Source organism: Lonchura striata, chromosome 1 (assembly GCF_046129695.1).
Source record: "Lonchura striata isolate bLonStr1 chromosome 1, bLonStr1.mat, whole genome shotgun sequence".
In the NCBI taxonomy this organism is placed as follows: domain Eukaryota; kingdom Metazoa; phylum Chordata; class Aves; order Passeriformes; family Estrildidae; genus Lonchura; species Lonchura striata.
Genome location: NC_134603.1, coordinates 62084779 through 62102397, shown reverse-complemented (window position 1 = coordinate 62102397; position 17619 = coordinate 62084779). Strand labels below are relative to the sequence as shown.

The window sequence follows — 17619 nt, the reverse complement described above, 5'->3', positions numbered from 1 at the left end:
TCCAAAAAAATGCTTGAGAAGTACATTCCTAGAAGCCTAAAAAGAACTGGAGGGAATGACCTGAAGTATCTTTGGTATAAGAGTGTTTTCAAAAAGTGAATGTGCAGGCATTCTCTTCAAAATGCTGTCTGAAAAACATTCACAAAAACTTACCACCCTTAACTTGGGCAGAAGAATTCAATGAAGTTTTCTGTTTGGTTTTGTATGTTTTAAAGGGTTTCCTCTTTTCTTTTGTAGCAAGCATTCTCTAACCATGAACAAATTCCAGCATTTTAGCCATTGAATCCTCTTTTATAACACAAACCACAGGGGGCCTACTTCAGCGCAGGAAGCTGAGACCCAAGTAAATTTCTGAGTTTCAGCCTGGGCTAACATGATGATTTTCTGTTTTTCTGTTACCTGGAGCTGTTTTGGTACATGAAAATAGGAAGAAGTACTACTAGAGATTTACCCAGTAATTTAAGATACATAAGACTTGGAGAAAAGAATATTCTCTTGGAGGAATTCTGAACTTTTACAAAGAGAAATTGATGGGGAATTCATCATAGAGATTTATTCCCTTAGGCCTTATTGCTCTGTGTAGAGTGTAATATACATTATTTTAAACATAGGATTTTACATCACTGACTTTTAAGATTTCCTAGTTTAATTTTTCAGCAGGTGGTTTATAGAGCTAAAATATTTCAAAAATCTGTTTAAAAGTAAATGGTGCTGGTAGGATGTTCAAGCTGTATGAAGATGAAATTTCTCTACATGACAGCAATGTGCAGATTGTGTCTTGTTGCACTCAGAAAAGCAAAGATTTTTTACTGACTCTAAATGACTTATGGTGACTTTTGTTTTTTTGTGTGTGTGTGTTTTGATTTTTTTCCAGCTTTCATTTGCAGCAACAACTCCAGAGTTGGCTGATAAGAAAAAATACCCTTATTTCTTCCGGACAGTGCCATCTGATAATGCAGTGAATCCAGCAATTTTGAAGTTACTCAAACATTATCATTGGAAAAGAGTAGGAACTTTAACCCAGGATGTACAAAGGTTCTCCGAGGTAAGATTTGCATAATTTATAGAACACAAAAAGAGATACTAATATCAGACTTCTAAGGAGTTAGTTCCTTTATTAATTGCAATTCAGGAAAAAGAGAAAGTCCCACTGTTTCAGTCCTGTTTGGCTTTCTCTTAGTAGGTCACATTTTGTGTACTGAATAAGCTTAATTCTCTTCTGGGGCTTATTTGAGTTCTGTAATGAAAGCTACCCATGCTTTCTCATGTCTGTTTTTCTCACACAAGATCATTGCACCCGAGTGCAAAGTTTCCTTTATACTCTTTGATTTGCAAAAACATAGGATTTGAGGGACTCTTGTATTCTGACTCTGGTTCACTTAAAAAGGAGAATAAATCAAATTTCACCGTGTTCCTTTTTTGCTCTGATTTATTAAAAGCATCAATCTGAACACTGAGGAACAAAATCTGGTAAGTCTGTGGCTGACAATATTAGAGGAGCTTACTGAGACAAAACATATCTGGAGCCCCCAGAACTAATAAGATCACATACCATGCACCCCACAGGTCTTTCAAATTTCACCCTGAGCAACATTTTGGTCATAGAAATTGCAATAAAGTATGGACTAAATGCCATTAATCATGGTTTTAACAACTGAGTGAAAGAAAACATCTTATATGTAATGAATCAGAGCAAGACAAGGAAAAGACAAAGAGTTGGTCCATTAATTATTAGCGAGGTAAAAAACTAACAGAGATGTGCCTGGTTGTTTGGTTATTGGTAGTTTTTTTCTTCTTCGGTATTGATTTTATAAAAGGCTGACTGTGCTCTGAAGACTAGAGTAATTAAAACTAGGGAAGAAGGATAAGAACAGGTTAGAGTCATAGATGAGTCAGATATTTTCAAATTGTCTGGCACAATTAATTCACTATGGAATACTTAAGAAATCTTAGAATCTTCCCTTATGAGCTTTGAGATTTAAAAGATAAAATGTAAATGAATTGTAGAGGGAGGAAGAAACCTTTGTGTCTGTCTTTCCAGAAAACACATGAAGGCCCTGGGAATTATAGGCCAGTCAGGTTAAATTTGATTCCCGGAAAGACACTTGAGCGAATAATCTGTTTGGAATCACACAGGAGATAATAAGATGCTAAACAATGGTGAAAATGGATTTGTCAAGAATAAATCATGTAAAGCAATCTGATTTTCCTCTATTACAAGGTATCAGGTTTCAAGGAGGTGTGATAGGTGATGTGCAATATTTCATAACCTATAAAATGTTAAAAGTGTTCCTAAAGAAAAGTAGGGAAACTTAATTTTGGCGAACATACTGTTAGAGCAGTCTTGTCTTTAACCAATATTTCTGCAACAAAAGTTAATTGACATCAGGTTAGTAGAATATTTGTTTTTAAAACAAATGCTGAAGCAAAAAGACGCCAAAAAGTATGCTATTCTTTACCCTTTTCTGTCTTGGAAATAATTTCAGTGAGTAGTTATCACTGGTTCACTGTCACACAAGAAGCATGCGATTCTGTCAAGTGGTATTCTCTAGAAAGAGATAAGGTTTTCTCTAGATAGCATGATAGAGAAAATGTTTATTAAATTGCATTTGATACTTACTTGGGAAAAGCTGCAAGTACTTTGCTGAGGACAGGATTGAGTTTCAGAGTGATATTGATACTGGTTTAGCTCCAGCCAGCAGCCAAGCACAACACAGCAACTTGGTCATTCCCCTGCGAGCAGGTCTGGGGACAGAATCTGAAAGGCAAAAGCCAGAAAACTCAGGGCTTGAGATAAAGACAGACTCATAGGGAAAGCAAATCTGAGTGCACAAGCAAAGCAAAACAAGGAATTAGTTCATTGCTTCCCATAGGCAGGCAGGTGCTCAGCCATGCCCAGGAGAGCAGAGCTCCATCACACGTAGCAGTTACTTAGGAAGATAAACACCATCACTCCAAATGTCCCCCACTTCCTCTTTCTTCCCCCACTTTATATACTGAGTATGATGTCATATGGTCTGGAATATCCTCTTGTCAGTTTGGATCACCTGTCCCATCTGTGTCTCCTGCCAGCCCACCATACAACCCCAGCCCCTTGCCAATGATGCAGTATGGAAAGTAGAAAGGACTTGACTCTGCAAGCCTTACTCAGGAATAACAAAAACATCTCTGTATTATCAACCCTGTGTTCAGCACAAATCCAAAACACAGCCCCATACTGGACACTGTGAAGAAAACTAACTCTACCCCACCCACAACTAGAACATTGATAAGGGTTTTAATAAAAACAGCATTTGAGTGAAAAAGTGCAAAATGGCTATGTAGGCAGCAGTACTCCAGAGAAAGATATGGCAAGCACTACAATGAACCACAAATTCAGTGATGGGCAAGACATTTATACTCCTTGATTTACTGCAAAAAGTAGAAAGAAAGCAGAGGGCTCTTGTTACGCCATCCCGATGTAATGCAATTTTGACATTTAAGGCACACAAAGCAAACCATAACTCTACTTAGTGTTCATTAGGTGGAAGTTAGAACATCAGGTCTAATATCATCAAGAAGGAAGTAGATCAGAGAAGTCTGCAAAAAACATTGGGTCAATTGGAAACACGTTTATTGAGGAAGATTAGAAGTGAAAAAAAGTCAAATAGAAAGGGTATATTGTTGAACTTTTGTTGTATAGGGTTTTTGAAGATAAAACTAAACAAACACGACACAGGGATTCTTGGTCATCCTTTGGGACAGCTGGAGGGACTTCCTGTTTTTCAGGGTCACTTAAGAAGTTCTAAAACTGCATCTTTCAAGGGTTTGCAAGAGTCCTTCCTGCACTTGAGTTCAAAGCCTCTCCATTTGAAAGCTTGAAAACTAAGGAACAACCTTCTGTGTCTACAAACTCAATTTACTGTGATTCATTACAGCTTTCAGGTAGGGCAAGATTCAGTTAAAGCTTCCTTGAATTGCAGTGACTTTTATAGAGCCTGTTGGGTCTGATGTCTTCAAAATGATTAGAGCTCGATTCCTCCTTTTTCAGCTTCATGTAGAGTTTTTCCCTTCCCCATACAGACAATGAAAGCACAGGAAAAACTGCCAGAACTTATTAAATTGCTGTCTGGCAGCAATGAGGAATGGGAGTCACGAGCAGTAAAGCAGAAGAGCATACAATGGCTGGGCAGAGCCCAGTCCCACTGCAAGAGAGGAGGGTAGACCCAGGGACTGAGGTCAGGATCAGCCAAGTGTGCAGATCATCAGGCAAGTAAGTCCCTGGCAATGAAGCAGGTCCAAGGCCAAGGTGGCAAATGAATCCATAAGTCAGGGTCAGGTCTAGTGACTGCTGGATAGGTCTATGGCAGAGACTGAAGACACAGGATTAAAGGCTGGATAGAGCTCCCAGAGGAAGGACCATCAAGGCCTGTTAGTGACCCTCAGGTGCTGGTCAACTGAAACTATGATTTTCCCTCTCAAGGAACATTAGGCAAAACTATTCTTCTGATATTTTTTGAAAGTGACAAAATAGTTGAATAGGATCTAAAATGCCTCTCTCTGCTGTAAAATGCCAATGAACTTGGGGTGTGAATGGTTTTATCTATAATGAAATTGCATTACAAGCCATTAAATCAGAAGTAACTAAATGTCTTCTCTTACTCTTATGTAAAAAAAAATAAGCAGAAATCAATGGGATTTTTAGAGAAGCCTCTGAAGTGCCTCAGGTGGTTTTACTCTTAACAGTGAGACAGACAGTTTTCCATCTGAGACAGACAGTTCTCTCATTTTTCCATCTCTCATCTTCCAAACTGCATCAGTTGGGCAGATCTCTTTCTCTTTTTTTAATCTAGAGCAGTTTGGACATCTATCTAAATTTCCTCCAGTGGTCCTTCCACCTAAACACATGGGGCAATAGATGCTTGTTCTTGCATAGGGACTTCATACCCATGCAGTTTAGTCAACAAGAATGCTGGTTGCATCTCTTTACCTGCCATCTAACTTCAGGGATTTTTGGGCTGATGACTTTTTTCCTTTAGCTAGATCTCTGTCTCTTGTCCCTCTGCAATTTGTACTTTGATCTTATCTCCTGAATAATTAAAGATCACCTAACTTGTCTGCATGTTAACTGCCCCTTAAAGTCATCATGCTGTCTTCTTGGTTTACTTTGCCTTGTAATGAAGGCAGTTGTCTCAATTTCTTAGTTTATCTGTCTCACTCCAGTTTATCTCTGAAGGCCAAGATCACAGAGGATCTCTTGTTTCTATTTCACTTGTTTCCTTTGGGAATCCTTTCTGACCGAGGCTTTGGGTTATCACTATTTCCTTTTACTTGGTGAAAAAGCTCCTCTTCCTTATTAAAAAAATGTTATATCTTCCTTCTTCTCCAGGTTGCAAAGAGAGATAAAGGGTAGGTAGAGAGAATGGAGAACTTCATGCCACTGTAGTTTCAGTTCTTAAAGCACATGGGCAATAGCTATACGTCTTATACCGCTGTTGTGGCTTGAGACTCCCTTTTTGGCATTACTTGGACTCAAGGATTATGACTTTTCAAGTGACCTGTATTTTATGGCTGCCAATAGGTGAGCTCATTGTTAGTATCCTTTGTGGGTTCTTCAGGTCCCTTTGTATGACCATAAATATCCTTTCCATTGGGTTATTGTTTCAGTTGTGTTAGTTGGCTTGGTATAAGAATAATGTACACACTTCATCAGTCCTTTTACTTAACTAGGACAAATTCATACCTACTGTGCTCTGTGTCCTAGATTTTATGGATTGCTGCCTTGTTTTCATCCTCTGGGAGAAGACAGTTTCAAAAGTTAATTCTGGGATAAAGATTTATAAATGAGGCTACCAAATATTTCAGGATTTTCAGCTCCAAGTGTTTGCTGTGGTATGAAACTGTACAGTAATTTAGGCTGAAAGAGATCTTGGGAGGTCTCTCATCCAACCTGATGCTCAAAGCCAGTCCAGCATTAGTGTTTAATAATCCTGAAGAGTTACAGCTGTTTGTCCTTGTTCTGGGCAGGAAGGGTTGGTTTTTGCAGTATCCAGGAGGGGACATTTCCAGGACCCAGAAGTTATTCTATACCACCTCACCTTATTGCTGGGATCTGGGGGAAGGGAGTCTCTTCCAGGGAGAAGGGATCCCTTCCAGCTGTGCGTAGTGTGGTGGAAGGAGCAGTCGGGAATTGTTTCCATATGAATTGTTCACATCTTTCTTGTACCCTCTGTCGTTAGTCATTGCTGCTGTTGCAGTTTCTTATCTCATTGCTGTTTCTAGTAAATTGTTCTGATCTCATCCCATTATCTTCACCTTTTGTGCTTCTTGCTCTCCTTTCCATCCCACCACAGGGGAAGGGGAAGAGGGTGTGAGCAAAAGGCTCATGGTTTCACTGGGAGCACTAAACTGGAGAATAACATTCCTAAAACACAACACTTTGCACACACAGTTACCACAAAAAGCCTGACTATATCCTGTTTCTGCTTCACAGATGAGCTTTCAGCTGATTGAAACTTATGCAGTGGTGGGTGCCTCAAGTTTTACTGCTGCCTGGCATTACCTGTTTGGGATTGCGTTTTGAATTAGGCAAACCAAGCAATATTCCTGTAGTTTGTGGTTTGCTGTCTTTCATGCTTCAGTGGGAAGAGTCATGGGAATAAAGCTATACTTAACTATAAGTCAAAAGTGTTGAATATCACCAGTATTAAAGATGTAAAGGTTACAGAATATGACTGGGAAACAGAAAAATGTATACTCATGTACTGGTTTTCAGATAATGCTTTATTTGTTAATTAGTAATTCTAGTTTACCTTGCTTCAGTATTTTTCTGCTATTTCCTGGATATCTTTCATTTTATTTATACACATTTTTATTCATAGTATGTTTCAAACTGGAAGCTGGCACTTGATTGCAATGGTACACTAAGAGGGCTTCCTTATTTTGTGATATAGACTGACTTAAATTACTTCTTCTTGCAATCATCTCATGTTGAAGTTCATTGAAACTGCATTTTAACTTAGCATTGGATAATATATTAATGATATTCCTAGATTTAAATATATAGCTATACATTTTCCTCCCACTGAATAACTTGTCTGGGATTGTTTTAAAAATAAGTTAAATTCTGTTCATCTCAAGTGAATCTTTGTTTTTCCCTACTTAATAGTCATCTCTTTATGTGATTTTTCTGCTTCTTCATGGAAATATTGAGAACTCTTAATGGAATTTTATAAATGTAGGTGGCATTTCAAAAAGACAGAAGAAATGAGAAGTGTGCAGTATGATAATGAAATACATTAATAATATCAAGATAAAAGATTCTCTCCTGTGACTCTGTCACAGTCTTCCTTGAGTTCAATAACTTCAAAATATGCCAGTGACAAAAACTTAAGAAAAACAAACCTTGTAAGTGGACAAAAAGGCTTTTTTTTTCTAGGGGACACTAAGGATTTCTTTAGTTTATGTTGCATTTTGTACGTTGACAATGCAACATCTATGAAAATCAGCAGGCCATGAGGGTCCATTTTACCTAACTTTAAAGAATTTAGTATCTCTAAATTCCAAATCTCATCCCAGAAAATGTAATACCGGAAAAAAAAAATTGATCCCAAGAAAAGCAGCTAATAAGTTTTCTCAACATAGTATGTCTGTTGCTGTGGAGAAGGCAGGGTGGAAGTATTATTAATCTAGCCTTTTATTTATTGCAGCCCTGCTTTATCAATGTGCAGTCTGAAAACTTGCATCTGAGTTAATGGTCACTTCTGATAAGAATTCACTGTATAAGCAGAGGCAATGAGAGAGTTATTGTATGGCTAAGAGGACTTGGGGAAAATAAATGAGAAAGCTGTTGACCTTTCAAATTTGAGCCAGAAAACAAACTTGAGACAGCAGTTTTCGATGACTGTACGTATATATCATGTAGACTTCAAGGTGTGATTATGCTTTTTGATTTCTTAGGTTTGGCTTCTGAAGATCGAAGACAAAGAGATTATGGCAAGGTCATAAGACTATGATATAGGAAATGGGGATAAATCAGAGAGATAGAACCTTAGCCCAGGTTTGTCCCTCTTCATAGGGAATGGTCTGTGTACATTCAGCTACAGAGCAGGGGGGTAATTTTAAGTGAGAATTGTAAATAGTAATTGGAAGTGACTATATACAATCAGCCTTTTAGTACCTTTGCAGATGAAGACTACAGAGACTCCCTGGGAAACTTGTGCCAGTGGCTGGTGATCCTCGCTGTTGCAGAGCATCTCCTGATGTCCAGATGGTACATCCTGGGTTTCAGTTTAGGTTTCCTAGGTTTCAGTTTATGTCCTTTGATCTTGTCACTGAGCATCACTGCAAGAAATCTTTCTTTATCCTCTTCACCTTCATGGTCCTTTTCTGGTCTCTCTCCAGTGTATCCATGTCTCTCGTATTGAGAAGCCAAGAACTGAACCTGCCACTCCATGTACAAGCTCCAAGCAGAGGAGAAGGATCACCTCCACTGGCATACTGTGACAACACTCCTTCATACAGCCCTGAATATTATTAGCTTTATTTGCCACAAGGGCTTATTGCTGGCTCATCTTCAGCCTGGTGTCTACCAGGACCATCTCCGCCAAGTGCTTTCCATTGGGCAGATCCAGCATATATTGCTGCAGGCGGTTGTTCCTCCCCAGTCCAGGCCTTTGCACTTCCCCTTATCAAACATCAGGCTTCTGTCAGCCCATGGCAGTATGACCCTACTGTGCATGTCACTCATCCCAGTGATGTACTCTCTGCCCCATCATCCAAATCATTAGTGAAGATGTTGAACAGGACTGGAGCCAGTACTGACCCCCAGAGTACACTGCTGCCTTCTGGACTCCACCTAGACCTCATGCCACTGGGTAAAGCCATTTGGGCCAGTTTTCAATGTATCCCACTGTCCACTTGTCCAGCTCATACTCTATTAACTCTATGAGAATATTATGGGACAATGTCAAAAGTCTTGCTGAAGTCTAGGTAGACAATATGCTCCATCACCTTCTCAAGGACTGATGTGAGGTAGACTGGTCTGTAGTGCCCTGACATTTCCTTTCCTCCAGCCTTCAAGCACTTCTCCCAGTCACCATGATTGTTTGATTATTGGTTACAATATCACCTACAGTGGTGTGCTAAGTAACTCTTTGCCCACAAGATCTCATTTGGCTCATTATCTATCCCTGGGAAAAGCTCCATATTGTCCAGCTGTTCTGCCTGATAAAGGGCAACCCCACCTCCTCCTCATTTCCCTCCCCTTCTTCCAGAGGCACCTGTATCCCATTACATCACTCAAGTTACATGATCCATCACACCTTATCTGTGAGCCCCACAGCAGCTCACTGATTAGTGTATGGGCGCTGCAGAGAGTGGATTTCCCAAAACAATGGGAAGATTTCTCCATAATGGTGCCTTGTAGGCACATCCTTGCTTACATTTTGGAGGTGACCCTGCTTAGGCTGCTTAAGCTTTGTTTTGTTGATTTTGTGATCTCTTTTGGTCATGTCACTCCAGGCCCTTTACTTATCAACTCTCTCTGCCTTTCACTGTCTTTCAGCACTTGTGGTAACTCTCTCTTCTCTGTCATTCTTTGTTTAAAGTGCCTCTTTACCAGGTCAGCCATTCTTCTGGCAATGATAACTTTGTCTTACCCAGTGAGGGGGATCCCATCTCTCCCAGGCAAATGTTGACCCACAAAGAGAGTTCCACAGTTTAGAAATCAAAACCCTCTCACCACAACCAGTTGTGGGATATGTATTACCAGCTGCCTCCATCGCACAGCCTTTCCCCTCACCAGCAGGAGTAAGGACAGCACCACATGGGCCCCTGTGCACCTGGCCACTGCCTGTAGAGCTTGAAGTCACTTTTGATGCTCTCCAGTCAGCATTATTGGTGCCCACATGGAAGAACAGCAGGGAGTAATGTAAGTGTCAGGAAAGCTTTGGCACTGTCTAAATATTATCTTGGATCCAGGTACCCAGGAAGCAGCAAACCTCCCTAGATTATAGGTCAGGTCCACAGATGAGTTCCTCTGTTCTCCACAGCAAGGAGCCACCCATTACTATTGTTTTTTACTTCTTTATGGTAGTCTTGCATGATTTAAGGTTAGGTTTAGGGGACCCAGATCCTTTGCTTGAAAGCACATTTCGGTCATCTTCAGGATTCACTACACTACTGGGAGGATAGTGAATCTGTCATATTTGTAGACCTTTATGTAAATCAGTTTTCCTCTTGATGCCAGAGATCACTGACTTGGCACAGACAGCCTGAATCTTCACTGCCTCTTGGGGTCCAGGGATATTGAAACTGTAATGTTGTCCAAGAAGTTTGTGTGTCCATCTGTCTGTCTCTCTTTCATCTTTCCTGCTGTTGTGCAACCTATGTGACAATACCACATTTGTGTTTTCGCTGATTTTAACACAATTGTGTGCCTCTTTGTATTCTACCTCTCAGTTCTTCTTTTTTGCACTCTTCTGCATGAGCTGCTGTGCTTGTCTGTCCCTAGGAGCTGTGCTCTGGTCTTGGCTCTTGCAAAGGCCTCTCCTGAGTGCCAGCTGAAAGGATTCTTGACCCTCTGTAATTGGTGGCTGCAAGAGGGCTCTAAGCACCTTGGGTCAAGGGCACTTGGTCCTTTCATTAGAATTTGCTAGAACATTTTGGGGCCACACTGGCATGGCTCTCCTTATCTCATCCTTGCCTGGCAGTAGCAGGCACCTTCAAGTTTCTCAGAGGATTCCTGATTTTTCTCATTATCCTGGACCTTGTGCCCAGAGGATCACAAAGCAAAGACCATCAACTGCTGCACCGTCTTGTCTTTTTGGGACACACACAAAGCAACGTCTGCATGGAGGCAGTAAAAAGAGACGCAGGGGGCAGGAGGAAAAATAAATCACAACATAGTTTTATTGAAGGAAAATTATGTCAGAGATGGTAAGCTAATTGATTTCTTAGTACTATTAGAGTGGATTTTAATGCTTGGCTGAATTTTATTTTGGTTGGTACAGTGCCCTGCAGGACCTGGGCAGAACACAGAAGATAGGATGAGTGCAGGGAGTTCTAAGTCAGTTCAGAAACACAGCCAGAGGGAAGGCTCCAGCAAATAGCAGTACTTTTAGAATAAAGAAGTTGATAGTGACTTTTTCTTTTTAAAGGAACAGCCCTGGGACAGATTTTTTTTTCATTGTATTAATTCATTACTTTAGGGAGAACAACTTACAAACTTGTGAAAATTGTAGATGACACGGAATAAAGAAATTCCCATTAGAAAAAAGAAACAGATCATCACAAGGGTTGTTCTATATGATCTTGTTAAAAAGAGTCAGAAAATGAAGTGTGGAAGGCTTTACATGTGGTAAGGTTTCCAGATACTCCAGGATTTTAATTAAACAGATTCCTGCTGATGCAGAACCATAAGACACTGAGGATGGTTTCAAATACTCGCTTTTAAACTCTCTTCCTTTGAATCATTATAGCTGTAGCCTTAAATATTTTATTGCAGATTTAAATTTTAGTTCTGTAAAATGTTTTACAGCCTACAGCATATGAAGAGACTTCCCATGTGTGGATATTTTAAATCCATGTATCAACTTTTTGGTTGTACCAGGCAGCCCCTTTCAGTGATAAATTCTTGTGGATTTTAGTCACGCCCGATTCTTAACAAGAACCTCCTTTCCTTGCTCTTTTATAGATCAAATCAAGAAGAATTGTAAGTTCCTTCTGCAAGTGAAATTTTTTTATTTCCCTAATCAGTGTTACGTCACCTTATGGAGACCTTACTTAAGAAATATATATTTTTTCTTTTTGTTAGAAAATACAGAATTAATCAAACTCTGATTATTGAAAATTTTATGATAATAATCATACTGTTATGATACTGAAGATGCACTTTTAGTCTAGATCAGACAGCTGCTTGTAAGTTGTATTAGTATTACCTGGCTGAATGAGGACTTCCAGTGTACACATTTCTAAACTTTGACTGCAATCAATACTGTCAGAACGAACTTGAGTTCAACCCTTTCTGTAAATGTCAAAAGCCAAATCACATACATGTTAAATAGGAGTTAAATCCACTAAAACTGTTGCACTAGCTTTCTTGGCTTCATCTCCAGAGCTCTTTGCTATTGCTGTGAAAGAGCTTTCAAGAGGTTCATAACCTAGATCTGTACATCGGCTTCAAAACCTGTGGAGTTTAGTTGTTCTTCCTCCTGACATCAATTGATGGGGCAGTGGATAAATAATTTTTGGGTGCATTCCCAAAATCAGAGGTGGAGATGACAACTCACAGACCAATGAACTCGTAAAGGTAACCAAGAGTCAGCACTGAGATTTCTGTGTATTACAAATGCTGCCATTTTCCTAGGAAGTTAAAGCCTTCCTCTGGGGCTATAGGGATGTGCTGCACATGCAGAATTCACATCCCCAAATAAATTTCTGGGCTCCAGAGTGCTACTTTCTGTACTTCAAAGGCTGAATGGAGGTCGGTGCTTTCTCTCAGAAAACTATTTCTGCAGATGATATTTTTGTTTTAGTTTCTCATTCAAGAGCATGCCAAGGAATTGGAAATTATCTTTTCTTTTCCCTCTCTTTGAATCCTCTGAAATGAATTCAAACTCACATCAGCCTACTGCCTGGATAGGGACCTAATCATCAGACTGGCAGACATCTGCTAACTTTTTTGGCAGTAACTCCAAATAATTTTGCTACTGTAATAAATGGGAGCATAACCCATTCTAGAAGGATACCATGTAGGTGGAAAACGAGGAATATGTCCAGGTACTCTTAGATACATAACAAGAAATGCTTATGTTTGCTCTGCACTGCTCTGAGGGAGGAAGGTGGGTGGTGAATTCCTGTACTTCATTCTGCAAATTACACATCTACTAAAGGGAGGAGGAGTACAGAACAGAATTAGACAGTGTTGTACAGAACATGTCGCTTACAAAACTTCTTTTGAAGTTCAGCCTGTATCTATATGGACATTGAGCTGGCACTGTTTGGATTATAAGAAACGAGCAGATGTTGGTCTTCGTTCTGCAGAGATTGTTCTAGTCATTCCTTAGATATGCACAGTTAGTAATGCAGCATGAGCAGGAGTGCCTTTACTGTGCCTTTGTTTGCGCTGCAGATACATAATGGAGATTTGTTCTCACATGTTTTACATCCCCAGTCTATATAGGAGTGCTAAGAGGAATGCAAACTTCACCATGACAGACAATATATGACATTAGCAGGTCTTAACAGGTATACCAAAGCTTCTTTAATACCACTCTGTGATCAAGTGCAAAGGACAAACAGGTGTCAAGGACTAGGGTAATCTGTAAAGGCATCTCAATTTCATATCCAGGATGCAGTTACTTTTCCTAATAAGCAAATTATACAGTAGCATTTAGAAAAATGCATCAGTCAAACTGTACATGGGAAACAAGAGGCTCTGGCTTTGCAGTTATGCAGTTATCAGGAGTGGTTCTTTGCATGGTGATTGCTGAAATCATGGCTTCCTACAGAAGCAGGAATCCATCCAAAAAGTAAATGTCCTTCCTATTCAATGCAGAGTCAAACACCCCTATAGTTCCTCTTGCCTTCAAGAATGGACACAACAAAGTGCTTGTTTGCAGTCACTAAGAAGGAAGCAGGAACGTTTTCCATAGACCTTATTTGGCTCACTTTCCTCCCCTGCTTTTTGCTGAACTCTTCTGAATCTTGTCATGTCTCCAGCTTGAAAATTTACCTTCTGTGATCCTTCTGTCTTGAGGCTGCATGTTACAGAGGTGTGCTCCACTATACCCGTCATCTGTCTGAAGTGGTTTTGTAGATTAGATACTAATTTTATACTGAGTGCAGAATCCAGCTGTGTCATCTTTATCAGTGAAAAGTGTAGTCTTTCATTTTCTTCAAGTCATTTTTGTCACTGCCCAGCTTCATCAAAAATTGTCCACTTGTCTTTTCAAGACATCTTCTCTAAGATTGTAAAACTTCAATTTATGTCAGCACTAAAATCACTCACTGGAAAGTATAAGGTGGAATCTGTTTCAAAATGCAACAAATGATATAAATTTTGATTTTCACTATCCAGTCCTGATAGTCATGTAAAAATTCATAGGAGTTCAGAGACTCTTAGGCTAGAATGGATCCAAATTGCTATGCTCACACAGTGTGCTGTTTGTGAAGTTCCCAGCTCTGATATCTTTGTCTGTACTGCAAAGTTATATTCCTCACAGTACCAGAGATTGCAGGGCTATCAGTATCACATGGAAATGATATTCCCTGGAGGAGGGAAATATAAGAATTACCTTTTGATTATGGTACAATGCACTGTACCCTTTAGCTCTTATTTTGTTTTCTAGTAATTTTCTTCATTTTAGCTTTAGCTTTATTTTTTTAATTTCAGGCTGTATGATGCTCTGATGCACTATTGAACCAGTTTGCCTACAGCCTAGTAAAAAATCTCATGTTTTGCCTCTGTCAAATCTAATGATTGCAAAAGTGCTTGCTCTTGCACTGGTGGAACAGACAAGTGATCTCTGTTACCTTTGTCAGTCTTCTGCAATTGGTCCTGAGGTTTTCCCTCAGACTAGCTTTGCTTTGTTTGTCCAGCTTGGTGAAATGAAAGCCATGGTGTGAAGTTTTCTGTGGTGGATATCATCACCAATGGTTTCATAGATGCTTTTGTTTATATGACTAATGAACACTATAGAATGAATGCAAAGGAAAAAACTAGAAGTTCTCAACAATCTGGAAGCTAGCTCTTTTGAGCTTTTCACTTCTGTTAAAGTTACTTATAATTTATGCAGCTCTACAAATGCAAAACTAATGAAATCCCTCTACCTTGACTGCCTTGTTTGGCTTAAATTTTGTATCCTTAAAATGCTTTGCATAACTTGTTTCATTCTATCCATATAAAATACTTTCTTAAATTTACCTCTGATTGAGACTTTCTTCCTCTGGCAAGATTCCTGTATTTTGTTGACCAACACATTTAGGCAAATTTTTGACTCAAAAAAAAGATAAAGATTAGCTCTGAATGGTCTTGATAAAACAGATGACTAGATTCAGAATTGGTTCTCTTAAATATTTACTGTACTAACAGAGTGTGATCCATGTAAAGTTTCAATTTTTCAGATGACTGAGAACATGCCTGCATAACTGATGCCTCAGGGCCAGAATGCTCCCTTTGCTTACAGAAATTGCTCTGTGTTTGGGATTCATTTTGTGTAATGCTAACCACAGGAGAGGAAGATGATGATCTGTAGCTGAATGAGATGATGAGTGGGGGTTCAAGAGCACAGAGTGCAGGGTGATGGGAACAAGAGAGAGTACAGGAGCAATAAAGCAGGGTGAAGGGACGCCTGCTTCAAATATCTACAGTTCCTTACTGAAAAATACAGAAGAGCACTGCTGTGTTGTGATAGCTATTGATCATTGTTTAGTGAAACTAATCAGGCAATCTGAAATATGGAACATACTGAGGCTTGAATGGAGTCTTAACATATTTGCATTAGAAAAAAAATGGTTAATTGAAAATAAATTGATTAATTTTTATTTCTCTTATGGAAACATCCTTTCTGCTGAATGAATATTAAGCAGTCTGTGGTAATTCTTGATGAACTAAGTAATTCACATTTACTAAAAATGACCTTAAGCAAGGCTCCCAGATCCTTTGAATCTGTGGTAGAAATTCTATGCCAATTTAAAATAAAATTGTAGACAAGAACTGAATGGACATTAGTTTTCAATTATTAGAATGAAAGACCTCTTTCCTGTAAAACTTAACATAAGAATGAAAGACAGGGAGGGAAAAATAATGCACATCATTTCAGATGTACACAGTACATATGTTTGAATTTCAGTCAGTGATGCAATGAAAGAAAAGCAACCTCAGCTGCAGCTAAGCTTAGCTGCAAACTTCTATCTGTGAAAAGAAGAAAGCTAAATAGAATTACTTGATAAGCAAATGCTGAACTCTATAGACCTGAGATTCCAGATCTTAAGAATATGTCTGCACCAAAATAATTAAAGTTCTTACCCCTCTTCAAGACAGAAAGAACTTTCAAAAAGGATTTTTTTTATTAAGGCTAAGATTCTGCCAGTGTCCATCATATGGCTTTGATGCAGTGGTTTCTGACTAAAGCATTGTGCCCTCTATTTTGCAGGAATTCCAACTGATAAATTTCCTTTTGGCATTACAATATTTGTATTTTTCCTTAAAAAGCCTGTTATGTTCCAGATCTTAATACAGTGTTATGTGGTATAATATAGCAATCTTCTCCTGAGGTTCTTTTGCTGACTGTGGCATCATATGCTAGGGAATATAATTTTAGTCAGTTTGGATCAGCTATCCTGGCTGGGTCCCCTCCCAGTATCTTACATTTTCCAAGTTTGTGGTTCTGGGGGACAGGAAGCAGAGAGAAATCCTTAACTCTGTGCAAGAAGGATTTAGAAATAGCCTAAACCCTCGTGGGTTATCAGTGCTGTTTTAGCCACCGGTGCAGAGCACAGCAATGCACAGGCTGCTGTGAACAAAGCTGAGTTGATAACTTCTTTCCAGCCAGACCCGGTACATCATGTGATTCCTTTTTGCTCAGGTTGCTGCCAGAGAATGAAAGTCATCAGTGGTTTTAACCAGTAGATCTTAAACAGTTAAGTTAAAAAGAACTACTTTCTGCCAATATCAAAGACTTTGCCATTTTTATTATCTACAGGGATTTATTATAATTTTAAAAATGCAGACATTTCGTACAAATAAAGTCCAAATAAATGAGGGGTGGGAGTTAGACTGGATCCAGTGAAAAGTTCAAAATAGGAAAGTTTGGTTTTATCTCTCAAAATGTAGATTTTTCTTGGTTTGCTAAGGGAAAATGCTAAAGAGTCTAATTCATAGATGTATAAATCTGTTGTTTTGCATGTATTCATGCTCAAGAACACCAGAAGGCTGAAAAGTTCACTACCGTCTTAGTGGTTAGTGATACAAATTAAAAAATGTGTCTTATTTGATCTTTAACTTCCAGTCACTATATTTTATGTATTTTTGTCTGCTAGATTAGAGATTGAAGTTAGAAAATCTCCTTAAGAAGGTAATTTATCATGTACAGACTATCATCAAGATCCAGTTCTGTCTTAATCCATCTTAGACCTCATTTAGTCTCTTGCTGTGCAGTCTATTTCCAAACTGCAAATCAATCTTATGGTTTTCCTCTGAAGTTTGAGCTCTATCTTGGCATTGCTTTTAGTGGAAAAACTGGATAGAATTGCTTATCTTCAGTTTTGGGAGAAGAGTGTTGGTATTGTAGTAGAACTGTAGGCACTTAAAGTATTTGTAATTTTTTTGCTAGGCATATATCTTGAAGTGCACATCTTTTTGCAGAGAGTGGCCAGAGATTGCCTTCAATCCATGCTGCAATCCAGACATAGTCTGGCAAACTCTGAACTGTGCCCAGTTAAAGAGTGAGTAGGGCTAAGGTCTCCAGGTAGGGGTGTCTGCATACCAATTGCTGTGTAAGATGATCTGTTGGGGTGCAGGAGGAAAATTGTCACATTGCCATTTGTATTTATTTTTATCTTAAAAAATAAAGAAATTAAACTCTACTAATATTTAGGATACCAAATGACACTGGTGCATTTAGCCACTTCATGTGT

The 17619-nt window shown here is 39.0% G+C and overlaps 1 protein-coding gene across 1 annotated transcript in view; it reads left to right on the top strand.

Annotated features, from left to right (window-relative positions):
- GABBR2 (gamma-aminobutyric acid type B receptor subunit 2) overlaps positions 1-17619 on the top strand; it is a 453073-nt gene that overhangs the window by 180124 nt on the left and 255330 nt on the right. The window contains exon 4 of the mRNA XM_021528727.3: positions 875-1045. Coding sequence (XP_021384402.1) covers positions 875-1045 — 171 coding nt within the window. The remainder of the gene's footprint in view (positions 1-874; positions 1046-17619) is intronic.